Here is a 12,414-nt window from a genome sequence, read left to right as displayed (position 1 = left end):
AGAAAAGAATTTTAAACCCAGAATTTCATATCCAGCCAAACTAAGTTTCATAAGTGAAGGAGAAATAAAATTCTTTACAGATAAGCAAATGCTTAGAGATTTTGTCACCACCAGGCCTGCCTTACAAGAGACCCTGAAGGAAGCCCTAAACATGGAAAGGAACAACAGGTACCAGCCATTGCAAAAACATGCCAAAATGTAAAGACCATCGAGGCTAGGAAGAAACTGCATCAACTAATGAGCAAAATAACCAGTTAATATCATAATGGCAGGATCAAGTTCACACATAACAATATTAACCTTAAATGTAAATGGACTAAATGCTCCAATTAAAAGACACAGACTGGCAAACTGGATAAAGAGTCAAGACCCATCAGTCTGCTGTCTTCAGGAGACCCATCTCACATGCAGAGACATACATAGGCTCAAAATAAAAGGATGGAGGAAGATCTACCAAGCAAATGGAGAACAAAAAAAAGCAGGGGTTGCAATCCTAGTCTCTGATAAAACAGACTTTAAACCATCAAAGATCAAAAGAGACAAAGAAGGCCATTACATAATGGTAAAGGGATCAATCCAACAGGAAGAGCTAACTATCCTAAATATATATGCACCTAATACAGGAGCACCCAGATTCATAAAGCAAGTCCTTAGAGACTTACAAAGAGACTTAGACTCCCATACAATAATAATGGGAGACTTCAACACTCCACTGTCAACATTAGACAGATCAACGAGACAGAAAGTTAACAAGGATATCCAGGAATTGAACTCATCTCTGCACCAAGCGGACCTAATAGACATCTATAGAACTCTCCACCCCAAGTCAACAGAATATACATTCTTCTCAGCACCACATCACACTTATTCCAAAATTGACCACATAATTGGAAGTAAAGCACTCCTCAGCAAATGTAAAAGAACAGAAATTATAACAAACTGTCTCTCTGACCACAGTGCAATCAAACTAGAACTCAGGACTAAGAAACTCAATCAAAACCGCTCAACTACATGGAAACTGAACAACCTGCTCCTGAATGACTACTGGGTACATAACGAAATGAAAGCAGAAATAAAGATGTTCTTTGAATCCAATGAGAACAAAGATACAACATACCAGAATCTCTGGGACACATTTAAAGCAGTGTGTAGAGGGAAATTTATAGCACTAAGTGCCCACAAGAGAAAGCAGGAAAGATCTAAAATGGACACTCTAACATCACAATTAAAAGAACTAGAGAGGCAAGAGCAAACACATTCCAAAGCTAGCAGAAGGCAAGAAATAACTAAGATCAGAGCAGAACTGAAGGAGATAGAGACACAAAAAACCCTCCAAAAAATCAATGAATCCAGGAGTTGGTTTTTTGAAAAGATCAACAAAATTGACAGACCGCTAGCAAGATTAATAAAGAAGAAAAGAGAGAGGAATCAAATAGACGCAATAAAAAATGATAAAGGGGATATCACCACCGACCCCACAGAAATACAAACTACCATCAGAGAATACTATAAACACCTCTACGCAAATCAACTAGAAAATCTAGAAGAAATGGATAATTTCCTGGACACGTACACTCTTCCAAGACTAAACCTGGAAGAAGTTGAATCCCTGAATAGACCAATAGCAGCCTCTGAAATTGAGGCAACAATTAATAGCCTACCCACCAAAAAAAGCCCAGGACCAGATGGATTCACAGCTGAATTCTACCAGAGGTACAAGGAGGAGCTGGTACCATTCCTTCTGAAACTATTCCAATCAATAGAAAAAGAGGGAATCCTCCCTAACTCATTTTATGAGGCCAACATCATCCTGATACCAAAGCCTGGCAGAGACACAACAAAAAAAGAGAATTTTAGACCAATCTCCCTGATGAACATCGATGCAAAAATCCTCAATAAAATACTGGCAAACTGGATTCAGCAGCACATCAAAAAGCTTATCCACCATGATCAAGTGGGCTTCATCCCTGGGATGCAAGGCTGGTTCAACATTCGCAAATCAATCAACGTAATCCAGCATATCAACAGAACCAAAGACAAGAACCACATGATTATCTCAATAGATGCAGAAAAGGCTTTTGACAAAATTCAACAGCCCTTCATGCTAAAAACGCTCAACAAATTCGGTATTGATGGAACGTACCTCAAAATAATAAGAGCTATTTATGACAAACCCACAGCTAATATCATACTGAATGGGCAAAAACTGGAAAAGTTCCCTTTGAAAACTGGCACAAGACAGGGATGCCCTCTCTCACCACTCCTATTCAACATAGTGTTGGAAGTTCTGGCTAGGGCAATCAGGCAAGAGAAAGAAATCAAGGGTATTCAGTTAGGAAAAGAAGAAGTCAAATTGTCCCTGTTTGCAGATGACATGATTGTGTATTTAGAAAACCCCATCGTCTCAGCCCAAAATCTTCTTAAGCTGATAAGCAACTTCAGCAAAGTCTCAGGATACAAAATTAATGTGCAAAAATCACAAGCATTCCTATACACCAGTAACAGACAAGCAGAGAGCCAAATCAGGAATGAACTTCCATTCACAATTGCTTCAAAGAGAATAAAATACCTAGGAATCCAACTTACAAGGGATGTAAAGGACCTCTTCAAGGAGAACTACAAACCACTGCTCAGTGAAATCAAAGAGGACACAAACAAATGGAAGAACATACCATGCTCATGGATAGGCAGAATCAATATTGTGAAAATGGCTATACTGCCCAAGGTTATTTATAGATTCAATGCCATCCCCATCAAGCTACCAATGACTTTCTTCACAGAATTGGAAAAAACTGCTTTAAAGTTCATATGGAACCAAAAAAGAGCCCGTATTGCCAAGACAATCCTAAGTCAAAAGGACAAAGCCGGAGGCGTCACGCTACCTGACTTCAAACTATACTACAAGGCTACAGTAACCAAAACAGCATGGTACTGGTACCAAAACAGAGATATAGACCAATGGAACAGAACGGAGCCTTCAGAAATAATGCCACACATCTACAACCATCTGATCTTTGACAAACCTGACAAAAACAAGAAATGGGGAAAGGATTCCCTATTTAATCAATGGTGCTGGGAAAATTGGCTAGCCATAAGTAGAAAGCTGAAACTGGATCCTTTCCTTACTCCTTATACGAAGATTAATTCAAGATGGATTAGAGACTTAAATGTTAGACCTAATACCATAAAAACCCTAGAAGAAAATCTAGGTAGTACCATTCAGGACATAGGCATGGGCAAGGACTTCATGTCTAAAACACCAAAAGCAATGGCAGCAAAAGCAAAAATTGACAAATGGGATCTCATTAAACTAAAGAGCTTCTGCACAGCAAAAGAAACTACCATCAGAGTGAACAGGCAACCTACAGAATGGGAGAAAATTTTTGCAATCTACTCATCTGACAAAGGGCTAATTTCCAGAATCTACAAAGAACTCAAACAAATATACAGGAAAAAAACAAACAACCCCATCCAAAAGTGGGGAAAGGATATGAACAGACATTTCTCAAAAGAAGACATTCATACAGCCAACAGACACATGAAAAAATGCTCATCATCACTGGCCATCAGAGAAATGCAAATCAAAACCACAATGAGATACCATCTCACACCAGTTAGAATGGCAATCATTAAAAAATCAGGAAACAATAGGTGTTGGAGAGGATGTGGAGAAATAGGAACACTTTTACACTGTTGGTGGGATTGTAAACTAGTTCAACCATTATGGAAAACAGTATGGCGATTCCTCAAGGATCTAGAACTAGATGTACCATATGACCCAGCCATCCCACTACTGGGTATATACCCAAAGGATTATAAATTATGCTACTACAAAGACACATGCACACGTATGTTTATTGCGGCACTATTCACAATAGCAAAGACTTGGAATCAACCCAAATGTCCATCAGTGACAGACTGGATTAAGAAAATGTGGCACATATACACCATGGAATACTATGCAGCCATAAAAAAGGATGAGTTTGCGTCCTTTGTAGGGACATGGATGCAGCTGGAAACCATCATTCTTAGCAAACTATCACAAGAAGAGAAAACCAAACACCGCATGTTCTCACTCATAGGTGGGAACTGAACAATGAGCTCACTTGGACTCGGGAAGGGGAACATCACACACTGGGGCCTATCATGGGGAGGGGGGAGGGGGGAGGGATTGCATTGGGGAGTTATACCTGATATAAATGATGAATTGATGGGTGCTGACGAGTTGATGGGTGCAGCACACCAACATGGCACATGTATACATATGTAACCTGCACGTTATGCACATGTACCCTAGAACTTAAAGTATAATAAAAATAAAATAAAAAAAAAAAGAAAAATATATATATTATTTTTATAACATATTCAAATTGATATATGAAATTTTCTTGTTCATGTATTTTCATGTATACATGAAAAAGAAAATGGCAGTTTAAAGGAATGTAAAAATTCATGTAACCGAGATTGTCTTTTTTTAGTTATCAAAATTAAACATCAAGAAATTATAAAGAATAAACTAGGAAAAAAAAAATCACTATATTTGTTTGGCTGTATATGAAAGACTGCTTTCCAAAATCCATGGAAGAAACTAGGCCTGGCATTATCATTATAAATAATTCTAAGAAGAATATGTCTACTGAATATTCATTAAAATTTGTGAGGACATGTATGGAAATGGGAGGTCTTCTGCAGATGTAGACAATATAGTAACTATGAGTGTCAGCCCAAAATCATTTCAGTCATATTAAAACTTTGTCATTTCTTCTGTTGTGGATATAAAGTTGGATAACCATACTACTTATATTACTTTCCTGATTTGACTTCTCTTAGTCTTACTTCATTTTTTTGTTAACGAAGGAAAATAAATCTTTTTATAATGATAACATGTCAGTGGTAGCAAATAACTGCATGAAAGGATATATATGGCATATATGTTTTTCTTATTAAAAATAATTTTAGGCTGGGCACGGTGGCTCACGCCTGTCATCCCAGCACTTTGGGAGGCTGAGGCGGGCGGATCACAAGGCCAGGAGATTGAGACCATCCTGGCTAACAAGGTGAAACCCTGTCTCTACTAAAAATACAAAAAATTAGCCAGGCGTGGTGGTGGATGCCTGTAGTCCCAGCTACTTGGGAGGCTGAGGCAGGAGAATGGTGTGAACCCGGGAGGTGGAGCTTACAGTGAGCTGAGATCGCGCCACTGCAGTCTAGCCTGGGGACAGAGCAAGACTCCATCTCAAAATAATAATAATAATAATAATAATCTTAATAATCTTGAACAGAAACCTGGCTATTAATTTTTCTTTTTTTAAAAAAGGGTAATTTTGGAAACAGTACTTGTGGACTTTTGCTACTGTTTCTCTGATTTTATTAGCTGCCATCTTTTCACCTATTGTTGTTATTTTTTTCTATTTTGAGAAATGAGCATCATTGGATAAGCATACATTTTTAACTAGGAAAAACATTGCAGTCTCTTACTTGAAGTAGGTAATAAGATACTGATATCAAAATACCATTATGAAAAGAAAATTTTGGAGAATTCTTAAGTAAATTGAAATGTATGTAGTTTATCATTCTTAAATTCAAACATGATGCAAATTTGACAAAAGAACACATTTTCTTGGTTCTATAAGCCAGTGAATTTTTTCTAGGATTGTTTGGAATTTATTTTAAAGATAGTTTAATTTTGCATGCCATCTATTATAAAATGAAATTGAAAGTTTTATTTTTATTTGTAAATATTTGTGTACATTTGTTAATCTTAAAGTACCATAAAAGTTTGCCATAATGTATTACCACCTACCTTACACTTTGATCAACCTTTTTGGTAACTTTTTTTTTTCAGTAAATTCTTTTTTTTTCTTTTGAGACAGGGTCTGACTTTGTCACCCAGGTAGTGGCATGGTCACGGTTTACTGCAGCCTCGACTTCCTGGGCTCAGGTGATTCTCTCAGCCTTCCAAGTAGCTGGCACCACATGCATGCGCCACCATACCTGGATAATTTTTGTATTTTTTGTGGAGACAGGGTTTCACCATGTTGCCCAGGCTGGTCTCAAACTCCTGGGCTCAAGTGATCGGCCCACCTGCGCCTCCTAAAGTGCTGGGATTATAGGTGTGAGCCACTGCGCCTGACCTTTCAGTTAATTCTTAAGAAATTAACTAATAGATTTGGAATTCATACATTAAGAAAAACCCTTAAGTCACACACCCAGCATTAGACATTTAACATTAGACAATGTTCTTAAAGGAGTTACAATTTTAAAAGTACATTTTGTTGATGATATTTAGTAACTACAAATGTATTAACTCATGAAAAAATCCTAGTGTTTTATAACTCCTTTAGAGCAAAGTCACTGACACATTTAACAAAAATTAGCAAATGTTCTCTGCTTTTTTGGGCATTCAGTGTTCCCTAAGGAATTTGATATGAATTATTTCCATTTCAAAAGCAATGGAGATTGCTTTAGTAGCAAATTGAACGTTAGACCCAAGGGAATCTTTTTTCTTTTTACTGTAATAATCTACAGGAATCTAAATTTTTTTCAAGATTTACAATTATAAGAGACTACGAGGGAATTTTTTAAAAATAAGAGATCTGTTGGCTAGGATCATTAAAAATGAGTTACAATGAGTGCTAGTAACTGTTTTGTTTTGTTGGTACATGTTAGTATGCTGAAACCTAATAGTAGTTGAGTCCTTAGATCAGCTGTTTGGGGAGAAGGTGGGGCAGAGGTGTTTTTTGGGGGCCATTTACACATGGAAGTATCAAAGGAGTTTTTCCACTTTACACTTGACTCTGGACTCTGCCTACTGCAAACTTTCTGAACAGTCATTAGGACTGGGGTGGAATGTATATTTCATAAAGGCTTCTGGAGGGGAGAACTACTGCTCTGAACATCTTTAAGTTTTGTTTGTTTGTTTACTTTATTTCAATTGTTTTGGGGAACAGGTAGTTTTTGGTTACATGGATAAGTTCTTTAGTGGTGATTTCTGAGATTTTGGTGCACCCACCACCTGAGCAGTGTACGCTATACTCAATGTGTAGTCTTTTATCCCTCACCCCACCACCTGCCACCTCCTTCCTCTCGAGTCTCCAAAATCTGTTATATCATTCTTATGCCTTTGCATCCTCACAGCTTAGCCTCCACTTATGAGTGCAAACATATGATATTTGGTTTTCCATTAATGAGTTACTTCATTTAGAATAATGGTCTCCAGTTCCATCCAGGTTGCTGTGAATGCCATTATTTCATTCCTTTTTATGACTGAGGAGTATTCCATGGTATATATGTGTGTATGTATGTATGTGTATATATATACACATACCACATTTTCTTTATCCACTCATTGGTTGCTGGGTATTAAGGTTGGTTCCATGTTTTTGAATTGTGAATTGTGCTTCTATGAACATGAATGTGCAAGTGTCTTTTTCATGTAATGACTTCTTTTCTTTTTGGTAAATAGCCAGTAGTGGGATTGCTGGATCGAATGGTAGTTCTACATTTAGTGCGAATCTCCATACTGTTTTCCATAGTGGTTGTACTGTGTTACATTCCTACCAGCAGTATAAAAGTGTTCCCTTTTCACCACATCCACACCAACATCTATTATTTTTGATTTTTAAATTATGGCCAGTGCTGCAGGATAAGGTGGTATCACATTGTGGTTTTGATTGCATTTCCCTGATCATTAGTGATGTTGAACATTTTTCATGTGTTGGCCATTTGTGTATCTTCTTTTGAGAAATGTCTGTTCATGTCCTTTGCCCACTTTTAGATGGGATTATTTTTTTCCTTGCTGATTTGTTTGAGTTCCCTGTAGATTCTGTATATTAGTCCTTGGTCAGATGCATAGTTTGTGAAGATTTTCTCCCACGCTGTGGGTTGTCTGTTTATTCTGCTGATTATTTCTTTTGCTGTGCAGAACCTTTTTAGTTTAATTAGGTCCCATTTGTTTATTTTTGTTTTCGTTGCATTTGCTTTTGGGTTCTTGGTGAAGAATTCTTTGCCTAAACCAATGTCTAGAAGAGTCTTTCTGATGTTGTCGTAGAATTTTTATGGTTTCAGGTCTTAGATTTAAGTCTTTGATCTATCTTGAGTTGATATTTCTCTAAGGTGAGAGATGAGGATACAGTTTCATTCTTCTATGTGTGGCTTGCCAATTATCCCAGCACAATTTGTTGAATAGGTTTTTGTTTCTTATTTTGTTTATGTGATGTATCACATTTACTGATTTGTGTATAAACCATCCCTGCATCCCTGCTATGAAACCCACTTTTCTCACTTTATGTTTTTGTATGCTTTGTTGATGATCAGTTGGCTGCAAGTATTTGGCTCTATTTTGGCTTTATTTTGGCTTCTCTATTATGTTCCATTGGTCTGCGTGCCTGTTTTTATAACAGTACCTTGCTGTTTTGGTAACTATAGCCTTCTAGTATATAGTTCACAGTTGGGTAATGTGATGCCTCCAGATTTGTTCTTTTTGCTTAGTCTTGCTTTGGCTATGCAGGCTCTTTTTTGATTCCATATGAATTTTAGGATTGTTTTTTCTAGTGGTGTGAAGAATTACAGTAGTATTTTAATGGAAATTGCCATGAATTCATAGATTGCTTTTGGCAGTATGGTCATTTTCACAATATTGATTCTACACAATTTGTTGAATAGGTTTTTGTTGCTAATTTTATTTATGTGATGTATCACATTTGTTGACTCATGCCTACATCCATGGTATGAAACCCACTTGATCATGGTGAATTATCTTTTTGATATGCTCTTAGATTCAGTTAGCTAGTATTTTGTTGAGGATTTTTGCATCTTTGTTCATCAGGGATATTGATCTTTAGTTTCCTTTTTTTAATGTCTTTTTCTGGTTTTGGTATTAGGGTGATACTGTCTTCATAGAACGATTTAGGGAGGATTCCCTCTTTATCTTTTGGAATAGTTTTGGTAGGATTGGTACCAATTCTTTTTTAAATGTCTGATAGAATTCAGCTGTGAGTCCATCTGGTGGTTCTGGGCTTTTTTTTGTTGTTGGCAATTTTTAAAAATCCCTTTTTCTCTCTCATTGTTTGTTATTGGTCTGTTCAGTTTCTGTTTCTTCCTGGTTTAATCTAGGAGGGTTTTATATTTCCAGGAATTTATCCATCTCCTCTAGATTTTCCAGTTTGTTCATGTAAAGGTGTTCATAGTAGCCTTGAATGATCTTTTGTGCTTCTGTGGTATCAGTTGTAATATCTCCACTTTTGTTTCTAATTGAGCTTATTTGGATCTTCTCTCTTCTTTTCTTGGTTAATCTCATGAATGGTCTGTCAGTTTTGTTTATCTTGTCAAAGAACCAGCTTTTTGTTTTATCTCTTCAAGTTTTTAATGTTGATCGAGCTTAATTAGACGTTTATGTTATTTTTAAAAATTTAATGTTGGAATTTAAAATATAACCCAGTGTTTTCTGTTATATTTGTGCATAAATTTGTCCATGCTTCAGAATTGTATTATAAAGACAATTATTAAGATTTCAGGCAGATTTCAAGTGGCATCTGTATTTAGGAGGTGGACGGCAATAGGGAATAGAGGAAAAAGCACTGGTTTTGTGAGCTGGTAGGTTTGGGATTTTGATATTAAATCTCCCTACCAATTAACTGTATGACTTTAAGCCCTTCGACATTATTTCCTATGAAATGATATTATGTACTGATGTCCATAACTCTAGTCAGAAAATAACTTTGTCAGTAATCAGAGTGCAGAATTTACCAAATTCCTGTCTTGGTTCTAATATTTAACAGATATGCTAACAATGTTAACAGGAATATTTAACAACTTTTGTTTACTACTGAAGATCAAATGGCCAAAATTTAAATTTAGAATCAATGGGAAAAAATAATTTAAATTCCAGCTAAATTTATATTTTCATGCAAAAGAAAACAATAGTTGAAACACTTCTGCATAAAAAACCAGGATGAACTATGTGAAAGGAATTTTTGATAATTGTTGGTAACACATGCCTTTATGTCATCAATAACCAAGGTTGGATATTTTTATTAAAGCTGTTGAAACATGCCCGATAAATAATTCCAACAGGAATATGTGAATTGTACTAGTTACCTAATCGAATTTAGCCAGACTGATTTTTAGTGAATTGTTTCCCCCAAAGGATGTCCTCGGGTATTGCCTGAGAACTCTGAGGAGCAGTGATTGAAAACTCTTTAACCATGCAAACAAACCTTCAAAGGTCTCTGAGGACCTAAATTACAAGGTTTTGCTGTAATTGGGGCAATGTCATGAAGCTTTACTATAAAATAGGCTTCTGTAACTTTTTGTATTTTTTGCTACTGAATATTTATTTGCCAAGTGGCTGTGTGTAAGCCTTAACATATGTTTTCTTTTGTATTTTAAGACAATAGGGCTGATGCCTTTCTATTAAATATAATAGGTTAAGGAAATACATAATTTACAAATTTAGGCTCATAGGTGAAAATATATTTACATACTTCTGACAGCAATTTGCGTTTTCTTAATATTTATAGGAAAACTACTTTGGGGAAGATGACATGTATATGGATTTTGAAGAGGTTATCTCAAGTCCTGTTTTGTCATTGTCAACATCATCCAGCTCTGGGTGGACTGCTGTTGGAATGGAAAATGACAAAAAGGAAAATGAAGGTTCAGCCAAGTCAATTCATCCACTTGCCTTGCGTCCTTGGGATATTACTGTACTTGTTAATTTGTACAAAGTTCATGGGCGTCTTCCTGTTGTAAGTGTTTACACATCAAAGTAGTCTGGAATATATTATGACATCCACCTGTGTGTAGATGTAAAGCATGCAACACACACTTAGAAAAAGAAAATCAGATTCAGAAACTTCTAAATTTATTATTTTACTGTTATAAAACTCATGTATTTTCTTCATAATATGATTACTTGATCATTGGTAATTTTATTTTCTATTTTTCTTCTAATTTAACTTTAGCTGTTTCTTTGCTGTTCTGTGTAACGTCAGGACATTGTGTCATACGTTGAATTGTTGGGTTTATAATTAACCTGATGGGTTTTCAAGGATTTTACATTTTCTTAGCTTTTATCTCTAGACCCCAGACCAGTTTGGGGCCTTATGGTGGATCTGTTACAAAATGAAGTTTATGGCTTGACCCTGGGGTTGAATTATGTAGTTTAGATCTAGCACAGTATCCTGGGTCACTCTAAGGACAACCCGTGGACCTGTTCTTACTGACATGGAATGATATTAAATTGCCCCAAGAACCCAGGGACTTTGGAGCAGGGCCAGATGAGGTGTGTGTCTGTGTCGCAGTGGGGTTGGGGGGCGGGTGGCCCTCTGTTGCTCAGTGCAGCTAATGATCCTATTGAGGTACAGAATAGTTATTTTTGTCAGTAATCATAGTTTCTCTGTTTTCAAAAACAAATTCTCTTAATCATGAGAGATGTAATTTTTATTTTTCTGTACTTCCTTACTTTTTGCCTTTTCTGCATTTTGACTATGCCATTTCATTTGACTGTAGCATGGAACTACTGATGGTCCTGAATGCCCTACAGCTTTCTTGGAAAGACTATGTTTTGAAATGAAAAAAGGATTTAGGGAGACCATGCTGCAACTTATCCTGTCACCGCTGAATGTGTTTGTCAGTGATAACTATCAGGTAAAGTGAAAATGAAATATGGTGGAAACACAGAGATTTACTATTAATATTTATTGGGTTAAAACAATGTATTAGCTTCTGTGCATGGACTTTGTAGCTCTTTAAGTTAGAGACTTTTAAGTTAACTGTATTAAGAAGTTTTGTAAGTATGTTTTTGTGTATGAGAGTTGTTTCAAGAACCTCCATTTTCTTTTGCTTGTCCCTATTTCTGTGATCTCAATTATATTTTATACCTTTTGCTATTATAATAGAAATGGAAATAAAAACTTTCTCAAATATTTATGGAAGGGAAAATTAACTATATAAAATGTTGGTAGGTTTTGTTGAGTATCACAGCATAAATGTTAATATTTATTTTATATTTTAAATAATATTTTAAGTATTTAAATAATATTTTAAAACGTGTGTATCTACACGGTCAATGACTTATTCGTCTAACATAAGATACTTCATTAATTCCTTCAGGATACCTCTGGGCTCTTTTAAAAGAGAACCAATGATATTCATCAAGTGGGAATTTGAGAATTTATTGCATTTCTGGATAGATTATAATTTTATTATTATTTTTTAAAAAGCCAAATGGCTTTCCGTGGCACCTTCCACCGCTTTATGTGCCCCATCTTACTTTTAATCAAGTTGTGTGATTTAGAAATATAAATGGAACGTAATACAAGAGAAAGTAAAATTATAAATGCAAAGATGAATCTGATACCCAGAAATCATCAGTGAATGATCATTTATTATGATTATATGTAGTAACTGATC

The 12,414-nt window shown here is 35.9% G+C and overlaps 1 protein-coding gene across 6 annotated transcripts in view; it reads left to right on the top strand.

Annotated features, from left to right (window-relative positions):
- The window catches only part of KIAA1109 (KIAA1109 ortholog), a 215,483-nt gene that overhangs the window by 62,894 nt on the left and 140,175 nt on the right, over positions 1 to 12,414 (top strand). For all 6 annotated transcript variants that reach the window (XM_023217544.3, XM_023217545.3, XM_023217546.3 and 3 more), the window contains exons 21-22: positions 10,521 to 10,748; positions 11,512 to 11,649. In XM_023217544.3, coding sequence (XP_023073312.2) covers positions 10,521 to 10,748; positions 11,512 to 11,649 — 366 coding nt within the window. The remainder of the gene's footprint in view (positions 1 to 10,520; positions 10,749 to 11,511; positions 11,650 to 12,414) is intronic.

The sequence above is a fragment of the Piliocolobus tephrosceles genome, chromosome 3, assembly GCF_002776525.5.
Source record: "Piliocolobus tephrosceles isolate RC106 chromosome 3, ASM277652v3, whole genome shotgun sequence".
Lineage (NCBI taxonomy): Eukaryota > Metazoa > Chordata > Mammalia > Primates > Cercopithecidae > Piliocolobus > Piliocolobus tephrosceles.
Note: the sequence above shows the minus strand (reverse complement) of the source record. Positions and strands in the feature narration are given on the sequence as shown.